A 21,203-nucleotide genomic window follows, 5' to 3' on the forward strand; every position below is an offset into this window, starting at 1 on the left:
TTACCCAACTCTGACCACAACCTTGAAGGGACCTCCTACGTGAGGGTTGCTCCCAGGTATACAGATGGGGCAGTTACCCCCACATTAGCTTCTCTTTGAGGGGTTTCCCTAGAGACTCAGGTCTTATGGGGTGGCGGAAGAGGAGTAGGGTTGTCTGGTGCGACCTGGGTCTTATTTGAATTCTGAGTGGGAAATTCCTGGGAGCTGGCTTTTCCGACTCTCCTGTCTACATACAGCCGGCCACCCTTCTGAGGGGTTGGAACTCTCTGGAGCGCTGTGCAGTGTCAAGTTCTTTCTGATACTGAGCCTGGCTTCTCAGCCCCCACCTCACAGCCCTTGGCTGTCTCTGGAGCAGGGCTTGGGGGTCCTGGCACCTCCTTGTGGGAGCCTGCAGCTGAGGGACCTCCAGAAAGTGAGAGACCGAGCCATGTGGGCCACAGACAGCCTCTCTCTGCCCCGGGAGGTTACTGGATGGACCAGTCTCATTTTTTTGGTGGGAAGCAAAGGCCAACCCAGGCATGGGGAGTTTAACCAAATGGAGCTGCCTGGGCTCTCCCCTCCCCCAGGCAGGGCCCCAGAAGGTGGATATGCTTCTAGTCTGTCCATCGTGGGTCAGAGGCTGGTGGATTTCCATGTTGTCCAGGCAGGGTCTCATTCTGCACCCCCTGCCCTCTACCCAGTGCAGGAAGTGACTCTGAGCCGGGATACTTGGCCTGCTTTCCATGTGGGTGGGCAGTTTCCCTGTGAGGGGCAGCCCAAGCCCCTGTCCTGTGTCCCCCAGAGACCGATATTATCTACAGTGAGAGCCTACAAGTGTTCCTGGCTCCAAACCAGGTCTGGAGGGGCCGTGTTCTCTACTGTTCTCGACCTCCTGTCCCCAGTAAAGGTCAGCGAATGGAGTGCTCTGTATATTAGCAAGGTTTTGGTTTTTCCCTTCAAGCTCACAGTGAAATGCTAGAATCCCCCTGTCCTCTGCCATGCCCAGATGGCACGGTGAGGAGTGGTCTTAGGTGTCTGCCCAAAGAGCCATTCCTGCTAAATGTCCTGGCGGGCCAGGAGCATCAGTGAGAGTGGGAGAGGCAGTCGGCTTATTTGTTGATTCAACAGCTGTTCATGGGTACGCTTAAATGCCAGCTCTGTTCTAGGCATTGGAGATCCAGGTGTGAGCATGGCTGGGTAAAACAGGAGGGCTTCCTGGAAGAAGGGCCTTCTAAGCAGAGACCCGGCAGGGTTTCCAGCGTGTGATGCCGGCCAGCTTCTCATGCCATTTCTTTCTTTCTTTTTTTTTTTTTTTTTTGAGTCAGAGTCTTACTCTGTTGCCCAGACACGCTCACGGGCCACTGCAGCCTCGACCTGCTGGGCTCAGGCGATCATTCCACCTCAGCCTCCCAAGTAGCTAGAACCACAGGCGTGCACCAGCACGCCCGGTTAATTTTTTGATTTATTTATTATTATTATTGAGTTGGAGTCTCACTCTGTCGCCCAGGCTGGAGTGCAGTGACACGCTCACGGCCACCGCAGCCTCGACCAGCTGGGCTCAGGCAATCCTTCCACTTCAGCCTTCCAAGTAGCTGGGACTACAGGCATGGACCACCATGCCCAGCTAATTTTTTGATTTATTGTAGAGATGAGGTCTCGCCAAGTTGCCCAGGTTGGTCTTGAACCTGGGGACTTAGGCAATCCTCTCACCTCGGCTTCCCAAAGCGCTGGGATTATAGGCATGAGCCACCGCACCCTGCCTTCCTCATGCCATCTCTGCAGACTCACAGTTTGTGCAGAAGACCATGGGTGCCCACTTGTGGCCCACATGCCCTTGGCACTGAAGCGGGAGCTGGGGGAGGGCTATTTGTGCAAGTGTAGGTGGGGAGGAGGCATCTCACAGGGTGCTCAGACCACCATCGCGGACCTGCCAAGCCGGGGTGCGTTCAAGCGTCCCAGGGGCCCTGCTGTGCATGGGATCCTTTCCTCCTCTCCTGGAGGCCTGGAGGGGTGGGAGGAACTTGGGTGGTGAAATAACCCAGGTGGGAGAGAGGCACCGCTTTGTTCATTTACCGGGGCTGGAGCAGCTGCAGGTTTGGAGTGGCAAGTTGTAAAACCTGGGCCTCCTTAGAAAACCTCAGGAAGGGCGGTTTTGCTTTTTTTCCCTAACTACAAAAGAAGCCCTTGGCCACCTGGGCCCCTTATGGGCGGGGCGGGAGAGGAGACCCTTCTTTCCGCACCTTTGCAGATAAAGTGCAGAGGGTAGAGCATGGGGGCAGAGGCAGTCCTCTCCTTGCCTGTGGCCGCGCCCAACCCCCATTCCTGGATGGGGAGACACAGCGAGGGTGGAACTTTTCCCCAGCCCCGGCTGCCGCCACTGCAAGGCTGGGCTGGGGAGAGCCTCATTCAAATATTTACATCTCTCCTAATATTTAAATGACGAAGCCAGGCTCCTGCAAACAGCTGCCCTGGAGCCAGCTGTCGCCGGCTGCTGGGCCTTCCCTCCGGCCTGTCCTCCCTCTTACATTCCTTGTTTCTGACCCAAGTCCCGGTCCTTCCAGCTGTTCCCCCTTCACTCACAGGCACTTCTGAGCGTCTCCTTGTTATTTTTCACAACCATTTCTTTTTATTGAGCACCTACTGTGTGCCAGGCCCTGGGCTGGTACTTTATAGATGAAGCCTCTTCTAATACTAGCCGTGGACGGCAGACCCAGGTCCTGCCAACCCTCCGCTGTGTCCATCTGTCACTCCCTGCCTTGGAGACCTGCTTCCTGGCCAGGTTATGTGGGCTTATCCTTACCTCCCCCTAGTGGGCCACCTTCTGCCTGGGTGTGATGGAAGTCTCAGTCTGTTGTCAGTGGCGATTGGGAACCGAGCCGGGAGTCTCACAGGGTCTGCTTCTGCCCCAGTTCAGCCTGGCTGCTGTCCAGCTCAGTGACCAAGTTGTGAAACAGGAATAGTAGTGCCACCTGGTAGGATGGCTGGGAGGCGCGGGAGAGAGCCTTGGCACTGTGCTGGCGTCACAGGGCTCTCTGTGGGTCGCTTTCTGAAGCCCAGGGCGGGTGTGGAGGCAGATGGTGTGGAGGCAGATGGTGTGAAGGCTCTGCACTCTGGCCCAGATCCGCTGCCCCCTTGCCCATGCTGTGTTGTGGGTGAGTCACTGGCCTCTTGGTTTCCACCTGTGAAATGGGGGCGAAAGTAAGTCACTGTCTCGGGTGGGTATGAGGACTGACTGGTAAGCACTCGTAAACATGGACTGTATAGATTCAGGGAACACTTTTCAGGCTTCTACATGCCAGGCAGGTGCCAGGACTAGTGGAGAGCGGGCAACTGTGGGCCAGCCTGGCTCCTGCCCTCAGAAGGGCGGCTGTCCAGTGAGGAGGAAGGTAACCACAGCCCCGCAGCTGGGGATCGGGCAGGTTTGCCTGAAGGATGGTGGGACCCGGATACCTGTTCTCCTTCCTGTCCGTCTTTTGTTAAACTGGGTTTTATTGTGGGTTTCTGAGGCCCTGACTGGGAGACCTTGGGCAGGTTTGGGGACCTTGTGGCCGATACTCCCCCTGGTCACACAGCAGCGTGACCTCAGCAGTGCCCGGTACGTGCCCAGCTTCTGCACGTCCTTCAGTTTGTGACTGACCCGGGAGCTGAGCTGTGGCAGGCGGCCGAGGCTGGACGTTGTCCTTGGGTGACTCCCGGGAAGGTGGGGGTGGGGCGGGGCTGCAGGGCTGGCCGCTCGGAGCCCAGCCAAGGCTGCCTCCGCCTCTGGATGGTTTGTCTAGTGGGGCTTCCTTCTTGTAGGGTCCTCAGGCAGGGGGGTGACAGAGGCGGGGTCGAGGTCCATGCCTGCTGCTCCCCTAGAGAACCCTGGGATGCCCAGGCTCACCCAGCCCTCCTGAACCAGGACTGCCAAGAGATGGGGACCAGCAGTCCTTTTCTTAGCAAGATTCAGAAATGATTTTGAGGAATCATCAGAGCTGAGCATGACTGACCTGGGATCGGAACTGCAGAACTACAGGGAATTAAGAGAATGGGCCCGATTTGGGTGGGTTCTTGGCCACATAACGCTGTGCAGACAGAAGCACATAGCACTGATGCTGTATGAACCTGTTTTAAAAATATCCATCCATGCATCAGTAAAAAGAGTGGAAAGATACTTGTCAAGATATTGACAGTGGCTATCTGGGTTGTGGGATTATAGATTTTTTCTTCCTTTGTTATTCTGTGTTTGCAGTTTTTCTGCCTGATGCTTGACTTGCTTTTATAGTCAGGAAAAAAGCAATAGATGTTGTTTTTATTTATTATTATTTATGTATCTAATGTAAAGGTCTCACTCTGTCACATAAGCCGGAGCGCAGTGACGCCATCCTGGCTCACCGCATCCTCGACTCCCTGGACTCAGGCAATCCTTCTGCCTCAGCCTCCCAAGTAGCTGGGACTACAGGCACGCATCACCATACCCAACTAATTTTTAATTTTTTGTAGAGACGAGATCTCGCTATGTTGCCCAGGTTGTATTTTTTTAAAGTTTGCTGTCAAAAAGAAAAATAACTTCACCCAGCAGAGGCCCGCAAAATGACAAGTCCCCTCGTCTATGGCAAAGCCAGGGTACCTGAGGTCTCAGTTGGTTCTCACAGTCTCCAGGTCGGCGATATTGTGGGGAGCAATTGGGCTTTGCACAAAGGTGTGGGCTGCTGGGAGCCACCGCTGCAGGCACCTCTGGCCACTGCATTTTTGGCCACAAGAAATCTGGGCCAGAACCGGGGTCCTCCACTTCGAACCAGGAGAGTGAAGGGGGCCAGCCCTCCCTGTCCACTGCTCCGAAATCCTGCAGCTGTGCTGAGTGTTAGGAATTGCCAGACCCATCTGGTTCAGGGGCGAGAGTATGCTGGAATTGGTGGCAGACCTCACAGTGGCCTTTGTGGGATCATACCATGTCCGGGCTGGAAGGGACCTTTCGGTCCGGCCCTTCCTGTTCCTCACCAGGAAACTGAGGCCAGAGAGGTCGTCTGCCTGGCCCAGGGTGGGGCACAGATAGCACTTTGACGCCTCCATGCCACACCTAGACAGCCGTTCAGCTCTGGGCCTCCCACACAGGAGCATCTGTGCTGGGTACATCTTGGCCAAAATTTTCATTTTCATTAAGAGAAGAATGACTCTTGCCTGCAGCCTGAGCTCTACAGAGACTCCACCCTGCAGAGGCTGGTGGGTGGAACCCCTTGCTGGTACAATGGCTCCTGGCAGTTTCGGGGGGATGGGGAGGAACGTAGGGGCTTGGCTCTCTTCCTGCCTGCTGTCCCCTGCAGCCTACTGGTGTGGGAAAGGGCCCAGAATTTGCAGCATGGGGATCTGGGAGGCCTGGCCTGCAGCCAGGTCAGAGGTCATAAGACTGGGTGGTGGGGGTTGGGATGGGGTCTTGAACCAGCCATAGGGCTCTCTGGTACTGAAGGTTTTTGGAGTTGACTGTAAACAACTCTGCCATTTTTTTTTCTTCTCCCAAAGCAGAATTGAGGGGTCATCTGTTTATGGGATGTGGCCCAGGAGAGGGGGTAGTTAGTTACCTGTCCAGGCAAGGACCGAAGGACCACAGGCCGCTTGCCAAGGAGGCTCTGGCTTTCCCTGCTGGAAAGAAAATACAGGCATGGGGGGACACTTTTCCAGGGACATGTTTCAGGCTGGTCACCCTCTGAGGCTGCTGAAGACACAATGTCCACCCTGACCACCAGAGGGGTCTGTTTTGTACTTCAGAAGTTTTTTTTCCCCCTAAAACTTTCAGTGCAGGGCAGGGGGGCACTGGAACCTTAAAGAACAAATGTAAAAAGAGAAAAGAGTAAGTTGCTCACTACCTGGCAGGCTGAGCAGAGGAGTGGGACATGTGTGCGACGTACAAGTTCTGGGGGACAGTGTGACTAGTGCCGTGAGGCTCCCTGGCCGAGATGGGTCGAGGAATTTTGGGTAGGAGAAAGTCCAGCAGCAGGGAGGGAAGACCCTTGTCGGTTTGCTAGGGATGCCACAATGAAGTGCCACACATTGGGGGCCGGAAGCCCAAAGTCAAGGTGTCGGTAGGGCCGATTCCTTCTGAGGCTCTCACGGAGAGTCTCGGCCAGGCCTCTGGTGGCTCCTGGCAGTCCTTGGCGTTCCTTAGCTTGTACCCACCTCACCCCAGTCGGCTCTGTCATCACATGGCCTTTTCTGTGTGTGTGTCCTTGTGTCTTCTCCTTTTCCGTCTCTTATAAGGACACATCATTGGATTTAGAGCCAACCCTAATTCCAGGATGACCTCATCTCCGGATCCCAAATTACATCTGCAAAGATCCTGTTGAACTAAGGTCACACTCACAGGTAGCGAGGATGAGGACTTGGACATATGCTTTTGGGGGTCACTATTCAGCCTACCACGGTGGTTGATCTTAGGGGGGAGCTGAGTGTTCTAGGCTTGGGTGAGTGGAATGAGGCCTGGGTAGAATGAGGAGACCACGCTTGTAGCGACCATCGGCCTACTCATCTGCCTGCGGGCCTGGTGGGGTTCCCATCTCTGATCCTCTGTGTGGTGACTGCCAGCAGCAGGCCGACTGACATGAGTGGACTGAGACCTTCTCCTCTGGACCGGCATGCTCCTCCAGCACCCCCACTTGGTCCAAGTCCCCAGGTGCCTGGGACAGAGGTGGGGGACCCTGTGCTTGCCCCAGGTGATGGGGCCAAGAGCAGGACACATCATTTCCCTGGACAGATTCCAGTCACCTCACGCATCTGCCGCCATGGAAGGCTGTGATTCAGCCAGGTCCCTACCCCAGCCCTGTTCCTAAAGCTTCTCTTCCCTCAGAGGCAGACCCTGTCCCCCGGACTTCCCAGCCGCTTCACCTTCAGATTCCTCCTTGGAAGCCCCTCTGGTCTCAGCCCCCCGCTCCTCTTGGGTCCTTGCCCTCCCACTTGGCTTGTGGGCAGCCCACTGGGCTGGGAGAGTGGGTGATCCAGGCTCTGGGGGACCCAGGGATTCACCTGGCCCCCCGCTTACGTAGGTTTCTGGGATCTTCTCAAGTTCTAGTGGGTCTTTGTAGTGAAGCTTCCTAAGAGCTTCGATACCGCGGGGGAGAGCTCAAGTCTCAGAGCAGCTGGGGTCCCGGCAACATCCCCACCCATCCCCGCTTGGGCTGTTTGGAGCAGCCAGGCAGCCCTCCTTTTGGGGGTACCTCTGCTCCCTGCTGGAATTGTCCTTCTGGAATTTTCTGTGTCTAGCTATGGCCTCTCCCACACGACAAACACTCCTCTTTCTTTTACCTGTGACTCCCCTTCTTTGCCAAACTCCTCATGTTCTTGAGACCAGGGGCCAAGGCCACCCACCCTTGTCAACAGAACCCAATCCGGGCCTGTCTGTAGGTGCGTGCAAGGCACTGCAACCACCGTCACTCTGTCCTCCCCGCCAGCCTTTGTCCTCTCCCTCCAGCCTGGTGCACTTTGGGTCAGGTCATGGAGTGCCATCCCCAGACTCCCGCCCCTGGCTCAGAAAGCCTGGGGAACAGCTGGCCCTGGGTGCTGTTCTGACCGGAGCCCGAACTCTGCTCCCGGGGTCACCGTCCCCTGTAATTAGGCCGCATCTCATATTGGCCTGGCCTCCGGGCCACAACACAGGCCTGTGATTAATGGGGGGCTTCACCTGGGCCAAGTGGCCCCTGGTGCTAGGCGCTTTTTTTTTTGCATTTTTAAAGTGCTTTTAACATTTTCCCCAATTGTCAGTGGGGTGAGGGGGAGGATGGCTTCTCTGCCTAGGCAGATCAGGAATGGCTGCCACCTGTGTGTGCGGTGTGACTAGGCTGGGGACAGAGAAGGAAGGGGGAACTTGCCCAGGAAGCCGGACCCTCACGCTGACCGCCTGGCAGGTCAGTCCCCTCAGCGTCTCCTGGTCCTGGTCCCGTCCCGGATGGATTTTACCGTCCTTGGGAAGAACCAGTCTGAGTGGTGCCGCAATGGAGGGAGACATAGTGTCATCTTTGGAAGAGGATCGGGGGGCTGGGAAGTGTTTCACAGAATAGCATCCACAGAGCCTCGAATTTGGGAAATGGGACCTTTGGGGAGCAGTGGGTGAAGCATCTGGAATAGTTGGAGGCAGCGGGGGTGTGTAGGAAGGAAGAGCGAGACGAGAGGTGGGCTGAGGAGGTGGCCAGGGACCCTTTTGGGGGGGTGGCAAGGAACTTTGCTCAAACCTGGAGCCACTAACTCTTTTCTCTCTCCCCAGAAACAAGGGTGGAGGACTGACAGGGTGGAGGGCTGACAGACAGGACCCCGTGAGGTGTCTGGGGTCACCTCAAAAGGATGTGGGCGGGTGAAAGCTCAGGAAAGCTCCTCGGAGCCGCAGCCTTTAGTTTCTGTGTTCTGAAGTCAGTCACCTCCTGGGCCTCCCTCCCACCCTCTTCCTCCGCTGTCATTTATCAGGGCGCCTTTGACCCCAGGAGACCTGAAGGGTCATCCGATCCCCTCCCCTAGCTGCAGGCCAGCCACACCTCAGCCCCCCTCCATGGGTCTGGATCCGGTCCCAGGTACTTCTGCACAGCCTTTTTGGAGAGCTGAGAGGGACCTTCTCACCCAGCCACCCCGGCTGCCCCACCCCAGTCAGGAAATTCTTCCCCTTATCGACCCACATCTCTTCCCCTGCACCGTAAGCTCCTTTAGTTTCCTCTCACCCTGTTCCTCCTGCGGCTAGCCAACAGCTGGTTTACAGGGTGGGGAGAACGAGCCCCCGTGTGTTGCAAGCAGTGGTGCCAGATGTGCTCATGTTCCCATAACTCTAATTTAGCAAAGAAAAAAGGAAGTCCAGCATCTCAGAGCGACTTTTAAAATCTGCCTGGAATGGCCCCGTGGATGCCAGAACCCGGAGTGGGAGGCAGGTGCCGGGAGCCCGAACAAGGGAGCCTTCATCCCAGGAAATGTCCTCTTGGGAGGCTGAGCCAGCTTTCTAGGAAGAGGACCCAAGGCCCGGTGAGCAGGGTATCCTCTGGAGCGTTCTCTCTGGTCCTAGTTCTGTTCTGGGTAGAGATTTCTTGAAGCAGAAGCCACCATGTGGCTATCATGGCTGCGAGGCACCTCCCGACCCTGAATGTGGTCACTCCAAGACCTGTCTCTGGTTGGGCAGCCATATAACTTACTGCCCCAATGGGGACTTGGGAGTGAAAGGGGTGCCTCCAGTGATTACAGTGGGACAACAGGTGTGCTGGGAAGAACACAAGAGGGCTGGACATCTGGGCACCTTGACCCAGGGAAGACAGGGAAGCTCTGTGACTGCCGGGATCAAGCAGCAGACGGACCTGGGTGGGGCAAGGCATTTGCCAGCAGTGAAGGGCCAGTGTGAGCTGGTGGACCGATCAGAGCTGGGAGCAAGGCTGCTTCCCATCAAGCTAGACTGACTCCAGGGCACCAGTGTCCCCTTCTCAGAACGGGTAAATGAGTGACTGGCAATGGCTTCAGAGTTAACAGGACATTTGAGATGTTGAATAGAACAGCTGGAGTGCTACAGCAGCCTAGAGAGACCTCTTCCTTTTCTTTTCTGCATTCTGTTGGTACACTAGTTTCCTGGGACTACTGTGACAAAGTACCACAGCCTGGGGGGCTTGCAACAGCAGATATTTCTTTTTTTTTATTTTTTTTTGAGTTGGAGTCTCACTCTGTCACACAGGTTGGAGTGCAGTGGCATGCTTCCAGCCACCATAGCCTTGACCGGCTGGGCTCAGGCGATCCTTCTACCTCAGTCTTCCAAGTAGCTGGAACCACAGGCATTTGTCACCATGCCCAGCTGAATTTTTTTAATTTATTGTAGAAATGAGGTTTTGCCATTTGCCATATTGCTCAGGCTGATCTCGAACCCCTGAGCTCAGGTAATCCTCTCGCCTAAGCTTCCCAAAGTGCTGGGATTATAGGCGTGAGCCCCCGCGCCCAGCCAGCAGATATTTCTTCCCTCCCCGATTTGGGGGATGGAAGTCTGACATCTAGGTGTCTGCAGGTTTGGTTCCTTCTGGAGGCCCCGAGCTCTAGCTTCTGGTGGCTTCGGGTACTCCGTCGTGTTCTCTGACCTGCTGATGAGTCACTGGCAGCTCTGTCCCTGTCTCCACATGGCCTTCTCCCCATGTCTGTATCTTTCTTCTTTTCTGTCTTTTATGAAGACATTGTGTTTGGGACCCAGCCTAATCCAGGATGGCCTCATCTGGAGATCCTCACCTTAATTACACATGCAGAGATCCCAGAAGACATTGTGTTTGGGGCCCAGCCTAATCCAGGATGGCCTCATCTGGAGATCCTCACCTTAATTACACATGCAGAGATCCCTTTGATAAATAAGGTTGCGTTCACGGGTTCTAGGACTTAGGACTTTGCTATGTCACTCTGGAGCTCTGTTCAACCCACTGCCTTTGGCAAACCCAGAGGTGGCACCAGTGTCCTCTACAGACATCATAGCGGATTCTGGAAGACGCTTGTAAAGGAACCTGACAGGATTGCGTTTTCCTCCTGGTTGGATGAGACTGTGTAGCCAGGCTGGGGAGCTGGGGCTGGTTCAGCCTATACTCTTGTTGGCCATTGTTAGACAGCTTTATCCAGGGAGAAAGTAACATAATGAAGTTGGGCAAGGAGCGAAAGTCTAGAGTCCTGAGGGCCAGCTGCTGAGGGCAGCTGCCACTGGGCTGCCTGCTCCTTTGTGTACCACCTTGGAGGGTTCTGGAAGGAATCCTGGGAGCTACTGTGCCCCACAAGCCAGGCAGAGGGTCCCTTTGCAGCAGCTCCTTCTGCAGCATGCGGGCGGGTGGGGGGCTTGTTTATTTCTCTTGGCCTCAGCTGGGAATCCAACCACAGGCACAGCAGGAGGCAGACCTGCTCATTCTCACGTCATCATTCCAGAGCCTCAGAGGCCTCCTGAGTGGGGCTGTGATAAGCAGGAAGGACCCCTGGGATGCTTGTGACTTTCAGGTTCAGGGGCACTGAGGCAGAGAATGAGGCCTCCTTCTGACTCCGGGAGCAAAGACAGTCATCAGCATAAATCAGATGGGACAGGGGTGACCTCACAGTCTTTACCTTGGACTGAACGGCCTCCCCTGGCTCTCATCAGGGACACTGTTGACTCTCCTTGCACCTCTACCTAGGGGTCTGTGAAAATGGTCCATCCTTTTCCTCCTTGTCCAGGGGTTGCAGGTTGGACCTTGAGAAGACCATGCCAGGCCCTGAGGTGCAGGCCCACGTCTAGTCGGAGAGGCAGGAAGCGGGCAGTGTGGATGAGGCCCTCAGCTCCAGGCCTCAGTCAGTGGGTCGTGTGTGTAGATGAGCCCCGGGCGACAAGCAGCCCTTGGCCACCATGCCAGCCTCCACAGAACGGACCAGCATCAGAGGCAGCTCTCAGGCTGCTTCAAGCCACTGTGGCCCAGCCCTGCCTGGCCTTGGGGAAGGCAGGGTGGGGGACAGCTGAGGGGAGAGACTGAGGGGCGGGGGGCAGCCCCCTTGGGAGGTTTGGCTCCTAATGCGGGAGTTCATCTTCCTCCTTTCTTTGGACTTTGTCTTCTGTCCTCGTACTTGTCCGTAAACAAACGTGATTCTCCGTGGGACACTCTGTGACTGGCCTCCGCTGACCGTGCTGCTTCCTGACTTCCCTCGACAGGCCCCGCTCAGCCTCCCTGTGCCTATTTTTAAGCCCTTCCTTTTGGACTGTTGTACTTCCTGAGAACGTGCCCCTCCCCATCACCCCATCTGCGTCCCCTTCGCCCACCCCCCCACCTGTCCCCACTTGCCCCCACCTGCCCCAGGAGCTGTCTGTCTCCTTCTCCACCGAGCAAGCCTCCCAGGCCTTGGTGTCCTCTTCGTTTGCGGAGCAAATCTTCATTTGCGTCCTTCCTGAAGCCAAAAAAAAAAAAGACAGGGATGCAAGTGGGAGGTGACCCTGGGGGATCCCTGAGCGTGGGAATGAGATGGGGAGGGAAGTTAGCCAATAAAGGGTGCATCATCGAGCACCGTGACTCAGAGCAGCACTGGGGGGCCTGGAGGGAACCTGGGGGGGCAGTGTGGATCCACCCGGGGTTGGGAGGAGGGAGCAGTGTTAACCCCTTCCTGCCTTCCCTGGCTTGGGCACCAGGTGACCACCAGGAAAGACCCTGGGCAGAGAGGCAGATAGATGCAGGCCATGTGACGGCAGCAGGGTGACTGGCAGCAGGAAGGCCAGGGCAGCCTCAGCCACAGAGTGGTGACTGCACGTGTCAGCCTGCACAGCCCCCGTCCCTGGGGCACACTCAGCAGATGGTCATCAACACCCCCAGGCATCACTCCTGCACCTTGTTATCCTGTCACCTCCCATAGCAGGTGACAGGTGAGGTCGCTGAGGCCCAGAAGGTTCCTGCTGTCATGCCACTTTCCTGTCTGAGTTTCCGGCTCAAGTAAAGAGCACAGTCTGCAGGGAAGCTGCAGACCCCATGTGTCCTGCTGTCTTCAGCCCAGGGATCTGTCCTTGAGCCTCTCCAAGGCACACTGGGTCTTTGACCCTCATGTCCCTGCCAGGAGCTGGATAGGCAGGAGGGTGCAGGAGCCCTCACAGCCCGACCCCACTCTGCCAACGCTGAGGCCCGGCCTCACAGGCGAGGGGGAACGTGGGGTGCTGCCTCCAGCCGAGCCCACCGGTCACATGCTCATGGACTCAACCCTAGGGGTTGTGCAGTTTTCTGCCAGGTTGGGTTTTCCTGTGACCTTTCCCTGCAGGCTTAGGGCAGGGAACAGGGAGGTACCTTCCTACCTCCCTGGCCCCTGGCCCCGGCTCCCAGTTGGCTACCATTTCTCCGGGGACAGAGACTGCTCAGAAGAGACTCAGTCTGACTGGGGCCTGCGTCCCTGGAGCCACATCTCAGAACTCTACCCCCTGCCGGGCAGCAGCTATGTTCCTCCCTCCTGTGGGAGCTGCTCATGGGTTTGTGTTGACCTTGGTCTCCAGCATTCCTTTGCGAGACATTTGTCCCAGGCAGGAGCAGAGCTCTGTGGCTCTCCTGGAATCCCCTCCCCAGACCAAGGCCCAACTTGTACACCAGGAAGCACTCGATCTGGTTTCAGGAGCTGGGAGCCTGCGGTCAGAGCAGGGGCCTTAACAATGGGCCCTTGTGCAGTGCACATTCCTCCCTAAACAGGCCCAGATCCAGACTGCTCCTACTTCGACCCCCCATGGGCATGGGAGGGAAGGTCTGCAGCTGGAGGGAGGCCGCTCTGGGCTCTTTGTGTAGCCACTGAGACTGTAGGTGCTTGAGGCCAGGAGACCCCGTCTGGGTTTGGAGAGGGGCTGACATGCTGTTATCCACACCCTCCCTCTTCTTTGCAGCAAGGTGCTTTTAAAAAACAAACAAACAAACAAACAATGTCTATTGTTTTATTGGCTGAACATGCTAAGTGACCCACATTTGGTGCAGGCTTCTCAGCAAGGCAGGAGAGTGTAACTGAGAACACCCACTGTCATTCCATCCAGAGAGAGTCATTCTCTGTGCGGGTGTGAGCGTGTCTGTGTGTGCGTGCGAACTGCATGTGTGTGTATGAGATGGTGTTGGGAATCTTCGTACTCATCTTGTATCTTGCTATTTTTACTTAATATTCTCAGCATTTCTCATCTTCAAAAACGTGGTTTTGATGACGGTGCAGGCCTTTGGCTTAGAAAATCTGCGGAAACCCGGATTGTTTCCAGTGTTTGTGCTTTTATTGTGGATGCAAATGTCCCTGTACATAAATCTTTCTATACTTTGGATTATTTCCTTGGGATACATTCCCAGAAGTGTCTGTAGGCTTTTGGTGCGAGTTGAGGACGGCGGGGAGCAGGAAGGCTTTTGGGAGCCGGTGAAGTTTGAGTCTGGCTTTGGGGGGATCTCGGACTCACAAAGAAAGGAGAAGGTTGACACAGGTGGACCCCTCCTGCCCTGTGGGGGTGGCACTGTTTTGCCCTCCCAGTGGCAATGTGGGAATCCTCCCAACACCACCTGGTCCATGTCTGCCTGCCACAGTTTGTGGTGTTCAACTGGGGGCACTCTCACATGCCCTTTGGTTGTGTTAACTCCTTGCAGATAGAAGAAGAAGCCGCCCGGTGGTGTACCCCACTGCCTGGGTCTCACGAAAGGCCACGCTTCTGTCCAGTCAGTCCCTTCGATCTAATGTAGGGGTCTCACATCTGCACAATGACAAACTCATGAACAACCTGGCTGGCTCCTGTGGCCACATGCGGGCACCCCTTGATTGCCTCCTCCTTGGGAAGGAGGCAGATAGGTAAAGAGGACTGTTCCCGGCAGTTACTCCGATTTCTCCTGGGAGTGTTGGAGGGGGCTTTCCAAGGAGTCTTGGCATTGGGAAGGGAGGGGTGGCTGTGCCAGTCAATGCAGACCTGGGGTGATGGTGGCGGAGATGCCGTGGACCCTGGCCCGCCAGCTTCGTGACCACTGTCTCCTGATGTTTCCCGGCTGGGTGCTCCATGTGACGCCCTCCTGGGGGAGGTGATCCTTGCAGAGCCTGCTGTGGAAAATGATCTTGTTGTGTTGCCAGATGCCCCAGTGTCCATCTGGAGCGCCGTTATTCCCCCGACGCCTTTTCCAACCCCCTGGGGATTTTTGTGCACTAGGAAAGGAGAGGAGGCAGCTCTGGGTTCCTGATGCACAGGTCTGTGGTGGCCTCGTGTCCCTTGACCCACGGCAGGCCGTCGAGTGTGTCTGGTGTGGCCGTCGAGTGTGTCGAGTGTGGCTGGTGAGGCTGGGCTGGGGTGGAGAGTGGGTGATGACACCAGCAGGAAGGGCTCACCTTGCAGCCCGGAGGGTTCATCTTTCTGGTGGTTCCCTGTTAATGTCCTGGGGCTGCCGCAACAAATTTCCAGAAAACGGGGTGGCTTAATAACACCAATTTATTCCCTCGGGGTTCCTGAGGCCAGAAGTCTGAAATCAAGTTGTCTGCACGTCTCTTCTGAAGGCGCTGAGGGAGGAACCTTCCTGCTCTTACAACTTCCAGGTGTTCCTTGGCTTGGGGGCAGTGTCTCTCCAGTCTTTGCCTATCACGAGGCCTTGTCTGTGACTATGTCTTAAATCTTCCTCTGTCTTTCTAAGGGCGCCTAGTGTTGGATTTAGAGCCCATCTTAGATCCAGGATAATCTCATCTCGGGATTCTTGACTGAATCACATCGGCAAAGACTTTTTCTCCAAATAAGGTCACGTTTGCAGGTTCTGGGAGTCAGGACAGGAGCACATCATTTTTTTGTGTGTGAGTTGGAGTCTCACTCTGTCACCCAGACTGGAGTGCAGTGGCCGCTCCCGGCCACCGCAGCCTCAACCTGCTGGGCTCCGGCGATCCTTCCGCCTCAGCCTTCCGAGTAGCTGGAACTACAGGCGCGCGCTACCACGCCCGGCTAATTTTTGATTTATTGTAGAGATGAGGTCTCGCCAAGTTGCCCAGGCGGGTCTCGAACCCGCAAGCTCAGGCAATCCACTCACCTCGGCCTCCCAAAGAGCTGGCATTATAGGCTGAGCCACCGAGCCCGACCTGGGGCATATCATTTTAAGGGCTAGTGTGCAACCTTCTACAGAACTTTGGAGGGAAGTTTGGCTTCTCAGGCTGAAATGGACTGAAATCTGGTGCTTTCCTGCTCCTGAGGCCTATTCTTTGAGGACACACTCGGGGTTCCATGCATATGGTTAAAAACCTGCGATCCAGCCTGCAGTAAGTTTTCTAGAAGCCCCTGAGCCAGTGAAGGGGTTTTGTGATGAAGTAGAGACTTTCTGGCTCTGTTCCCAGGGAGCCCAAACCCACCCGCTGCAGCCAATCTCAATGGCCATGATATGACCAGGATGGTGTGTGGGTGGTGGCTTGGACTGTAGGGGACAGGGGAGACTCTGGGAGGAGGCTGGTGTGGGCCAGGCTTTGGAGGGATGGTATGTGCCAGGGCGTGCAACCCTTTATTTAGGTGTCACCTTCTGGACATTCTGGCTGGGATATGGTTTCCTTGGGACAGGTGGATGATCCTGGAACAGAGCCAGAAACAGCCTCCCCTGTTTTTCTAGGACACTGTGCGGATCTCATGGTTGTGATGGCAACAACTGCCATGTCGTTCTAACGGTGCCATGGCTCCTGCAGTGGGAACAGCCCCTGCTGTCTTGGAGCCTAGGACTGGTGGGGATGGGGGTAGGGCTGGAGAGCAAACACTGGAAAGACAATGGAAAGCACAGAGGTAAGGGGTGGTGGAGAGTAGTGACACGGGCCATGAAAAGACACAAAGTGTGGAAAGAGAGGAGAAGGTGGTGGTGGGTGGGGGGAGGGCATGGGTGTACATTTTTGTAAATGGTCGAAGGAGTGAGGGGTGAGCCACGCCAAGCACTGGAGGAAGGCAGAGTGGCCCAGGGGCAAGGGCCAGCTTCAGTTCTGGAATGATCTGTGTGTGCTTGTGGGTCTGACTCAAACCTATCACTGCATTCGGACTGTAGACTCCACTGTGAGCTCCAAGTAGGGAGGGCTTTGCCTTGGTGCAGGGTCTTAAACCATGAATCAGCCACTGGGGCTGGCGCTTCCAAATGGGCTCCCCAAGGCGGGGGCTTACTGGGACTCCCAGGGAGGGCTTCTTACTCTGCTGGGCAAACCTGGGAAAAGGCCTTCACCTGTCTGGCTTCTGTTCTCCAACTTAGCCACAGGGAACAGTGCCAAGAGAGATACCTGGAAGTAGACCGCTCGTCTAGAGAGCCTGCAGGACAGAGGTGCACCGTTTGGGGACAGTTTGACAGAGCTCTGGAGGCAGGAGTAGACCAGATGACCAGGGGAGGCCCCTGGAACCATTCAAGGACACAGTTCTGGGCTCCGAGGTTTGCATTTTCTGGCCAGTGGAAGTGGGTACTTAACCTACCTTAGGGCCCCTTTCAGAGTCAGAAAGCGAAGTTTGCATCAGAGTGTATCAAAGTTGACATCCCCAGTGAGGGGCAAAGATGCCCCCAGACCTGGCATGCCCCGGACTCCTGGCTCAAGCTCCTGCTGCCCTGTGGACACGTGATCAGTCAGAGGTCACTGGCCGGACCCACAGGTGAATGAAGCCTCAGATGTGATTTTATTTGGCCATACAGTGTTTTAAAAAGGGTTTGCTTTGCTTTGTGCTAGCATTTAAAAATTGGGAGACATACCAATTGGGATTTCTAGACTATCTTGGGAAGTCAGGAGCTGTAGCCCTGTTGGGTCCACATTCCTGCAGGGCAGTGATGGAGCTGAGTCCAGATGCCTCCGAGATAGGACATGGGCCGGCTTCCACACGACTTCCTACTCAGCCACTCTGCAGACATTTATGGTCCCTGCCTGCCTGACTTCTAGGAATGGTTTGAGCTTAGTGACCCAGGGTTTTGTTCTTTTATGTGTCCACCAAGAATGAAGGGTTCCCAGAGCTTAGAGAGGGGTGCTCCCAGGAGTGCCATGCCTCGGAAGCCGGTATTGTTAATGGGGCTGGGTCTCAGGGGCTTGGGCCTCCTCTGGCCACCCACCCACTCAGCCACCCCCCGCCCCAGGGACCACCTTCTGGTCCCTAAAGGTTAACACTGACCTCTGTGAAGAAATGAGAGCTGTGTTGCCTGTGGAGGGAAGGAGATTAGGAAGAGGGCACTGAATATGGTCCTGGAGAGGTGGTGGTGTTGAGACTGGGGACAGGCAAGGAGGTGGTGGGGTCCCTTGAGATCCCGGGCTCTGGGGGCTGGGGGACAGGGAACGGTGGGGGAGGCACAGTAGGTCGCCGAGGGCTGTGCCGCGGCCCGGCTGGGGAAAGAGCTGGTGAATGCTCCTGCCACGTGGGCCCCTTACCGCCCTGGTCCTTATAGCCGGGAGCAGCTGGTTCTCATTTGGAGTGTGGTTGCAGGGGCTGTGGGGAGGGCAGTTTCCCAGGCTCCATCCCCACTGCCTCTGAGGGAGCAGGCCCCGGTGGAGAGGGCAGGATGGCTGGGTGGAAAGCCTGGGCAGCAGGGTGGGAGTCGGGTGGTGGGTGTCCCTGCACGGCTGGTAGTATCGTATAGAAGATTGCAGGAGAGGGTGAGGACTGAGGAAGTCGGTTCTTGTGGCCTGAGCCAGGGTGCTGGACAACCAAATGGTTAGAACCTTGGCCTTTGGCAGCAGACCGATGTGTAGTCTGGTTCTGCATATTGTTTTCTGTGCTTAAGCATCTTGTGTCTCAGTTTCCCCATCTGTACCAGAGGATAATAATATTCGTTACTCCACAGGCTTATGTGGGAAGTAAACGTGACAGGGCACAGTAGGCCCAGGGCCTTGCCTCTAGAAAAAGTTCCAGTGCCAGCAGTTGGTGTCATTATTTTGACCAAACGTTGTTCCTGTCATAATGATGATTGGCCCTGGTTGTGGTCAGTAATACTGGGGATGCGTCTTCCTCCACCCCGTAGCTGTGGGGACCAAGTGGTGTGTGCCTTGGCTGGAGGTGAGGAGGGATAAAGAAAGCCACCACAAGAAGGAAACCAAAGGCTCCCCTTAAGCCAGAACATTCTCACGTAGACGCAGCTGGAGGGGGAGGCTGTGTGGTCTTGGCCACGGCCGTGGCAAGACAGGAGGGGCCGCACCTTCCACACTCCTGCCTGTATCTCTTTCCCCATGTCTCTCTGTGAACTCATGACTGTCGGTGGCTCTGCGGGTCTCCTAGAACGGAGCTGTCCCTTTCCTTGTTGGGAGGCAGAGGATGGGAGAAGTCCCCAGGTGTGTTCTCCAGCTGTGCACTCACCCACCATGTCCCCCTTGCTTTATTTTTCAGCCTTGAAGAGATCTTTTGAGGTCGAGGAGGTCGAGACACCCAACTCCACCCCACCCCGGAGGGTCCAGACACCGTTGCTCCGAGCCACTGTCGCCAGCTCCACCCAGAAATTCCAGGACCTGGGCGTGAAGAACTCAGAACCCCTTGCCCGCCATGTAGACTCCTTAAGCCAGCGCTCCCCCAAGGCTTCCCTGCGGAGGGTGGAGCTCTCGGGGCCCAAGGTGGCCGAGCCTGTGTCACGACGCACCGAGCTGTCCATCGACATCTCGTCCAAGCAGGTGGAGAACGCCGGGGCCGCCGGGCCATCCCGGTTTGGGCTCAAGAGGGCCGAAGTGCTGGGCCACAAGACACCAGAGCCAGCGCCTCGGAGGACGGAGATCACCATCGTCAAGCCCCAGGAGTCAGCCCACCGGAGGATGGAGCCCCCCGTCTCCAAGATTCCCGAGGTGCCCACCGCCCCTGCCGCTGACACAGCCCCCAAGAGGGTGGAGATCCAGGTGCCCAAGCCAGCCGAGGCACCTGCTGCCCCCAGCCCAGCCCAGCCCCTGGAGAATTCAGAGCCCACCCCCCTGTCTCAGCTGCAGAGCAGGCTGGAGACCAAGCCCCAGCCTGCCTCGGCCGAGGCCCCGCCCCGGAGCCAGGAGGGTGAGTCCCAGGGTGCTGGGTCTTGGAGGTTGTGGTGATGGGTGATGGGGACTGTCTTTGCCGGGAGTCTCAGAGCAAGAAGCCAGATGTGGGTTGGGGGTGCCTCTGTAGAGACTGAGAGACCTGAATACGTGGTTCGGGGAGCCGCAGGCTGAGGGAGGTGACCGTGGCTCTCTCTCTGCCCACTGGGGACACATCAAGATGCCACACGTGGGTCGGCATCTCTGGGTTGCAAGGAGCTTCCTTTAATGGTCAGCGTGGGCCATGGTGGGACCTCTGTGGTGTGTCCCCAGAGGGACTGGCAGCCTTGGAGAAGGAAGAGCTTGCAGGAAGAGGGTGGGCTCATGTGGAGTGTGGGACAGGGTGGGGTGAGACACATCCTGGTGCCTCCTGCTTGAGGGATTGTGGCTGCCTGGAAGTGTCCAGCAGAGGCCAAAGGTCTCAGGGCAGGGAGGAAGGAACCCATGCCCTTCGGAGGTTTGCACCAGAGGGTCTTTCTCCTTCTTGTGCTAATGATCTGTGGCTGGTCATCCTCCTCCTTCTCAGGGAGGGATAGTTGTGGCCAGAGGCAAGGAGGCAAGGAGATGTGATGAGGCCTTGGCTTCTTTCAGCTAATTCTCAGGGCTGCTGGGGAGGGATGCCTCCACCAGGGGCCCATGACACCTGCGCACAGTTTTGTTTGGGAGCATGTACCTGGCAAGAGGTGGGGGAAGCACGGGAGTCTGGCAATGTCCTCGGAGGGCTCAAGCCCAGAGTTGCACTCACGTGGAGAGCTTACAGGGGAGTTGGTGCCCTTCGTGATGGGACACAGGGCCTGCTGGGGAACTATGGGCTCTGGGACACTGTGGTCCTTCTCCATGCCCCACGCTCCCCGTAGGGATCTCTGCACCACGGGGCTGTGTAAGGTGCTGGCTGGGTTAGAAGTTCCTTGAGAGCAGGGTCTAGTTCTGGGCGCGGGACTCAGGACTCAGTAAATAAATGTTCAATAAGTGTCTTTGGGTTGGACATAACAGAACCTTCTGGGCTTTGGGTTTACCTTTTTCTTCTTCTTCTGAATTGTGGTGAAATATGCATACCATAAAGTTTACCATTTTAGCCACTTTTAAGTGTGCAGTTCGGTGCCATAGGCACATTCACATTGTTGTACAGTCATCACCACCATCCACATGCGGAATTTTCTCATCTTTCCCAGAACTGAGAGTCTGTCCTCACTGAACTCTCACTCTCCATTCCCCTCCCCTAGCCCCTGGCAAACTCCATCCTACTTCCTGTCTGTATGGATTTGACTACTCTAGGTACGCGTATGAGTGGAAAAATGCAATAATCACCCATTTTGTGTCTGGCTTACTTTCGCTCAGCATGATGTCCTCAAGGTTTGTGCACACTGTGGCATGTGTCAGAATGTCCTCCTTTTTTAGGGCTGAATAATATTCCTTTGCATGGGTGGACCACATTTTGTGTATCCGTTCATCATGGAGGGATGCTTGGATGGCTTTTTTCTGGCTGTTGGGAGTAGTGCTGCTCTGGACGTGGGTGGACATATTTCTCTTTAAGTCCCTGCTGTCGATCGTTTTTGATTTTCCTTTGTGCGTGTGAATTTTCTAGTGGTTAGTAGACTTGGGGGCGAGGAGGGCTTGGGGCCTGGATGGGGTGTGAGTGTGGATGAGACCAGCGCCCCTCACACTTTCACGGGCATGTGGAGCCCACATTTGCCTCGACTGGTCTGGGGGCCTGGGACTCTGCATTTCCCACAGTGCTGGGTATCAGACCACACTCTGAGTAGCCAGGGACCAGCGGTCCTTTGAAGGTCCCTCCAGCCCTGGGTGTGTGT

At 56.1% G+C, this 21,203-nt stretch overlaps 1 protein-coding gene across 2 annotated transcripts in view; it reads left to right on the forward strand.

Annotated features, from left to right (window-relative positions):
- SEPT9 (septin 9) overlaps positions 1 to 21,203 on the forward strand; it is a 113,266-nt gene that overhangs the window by 4,870 nt on the left and 87,193 nt on the right. For both annotated transcript variants that reach the window (XM_008057746.1, XM_021712182.1), the window contains exon 2: positions 18,728 to 19,372. In XM_008057746.1, coding sequence (XP_008055937.1) covers positions 19,144 to 19,372 — 229 coding nt within the window. In that variant the 5' untranslated portion in view covers positions 18,728 to 19,143. The remainder of the gene's footprint in view (positions 1 to 18,727; positions 19,373 to 21,203) is intronic.

This window comes from Carlito syrichta, unplaced genomic scaffold (genome assembly GCF_000164805.1).
Source record: "Carlito syrichta isolate Samal-C Ts95f unplaced genomic scaffold, Tarsius_syrichta-2.0.1 Scaffold303116, whole genome shotgun sequence".
Taxonomy (NCBI): Eukaryota; Metazoa; Chordata; class Mammalia; order Primates; family Tarsiidae; genus Carlito; species Carlito syrichta.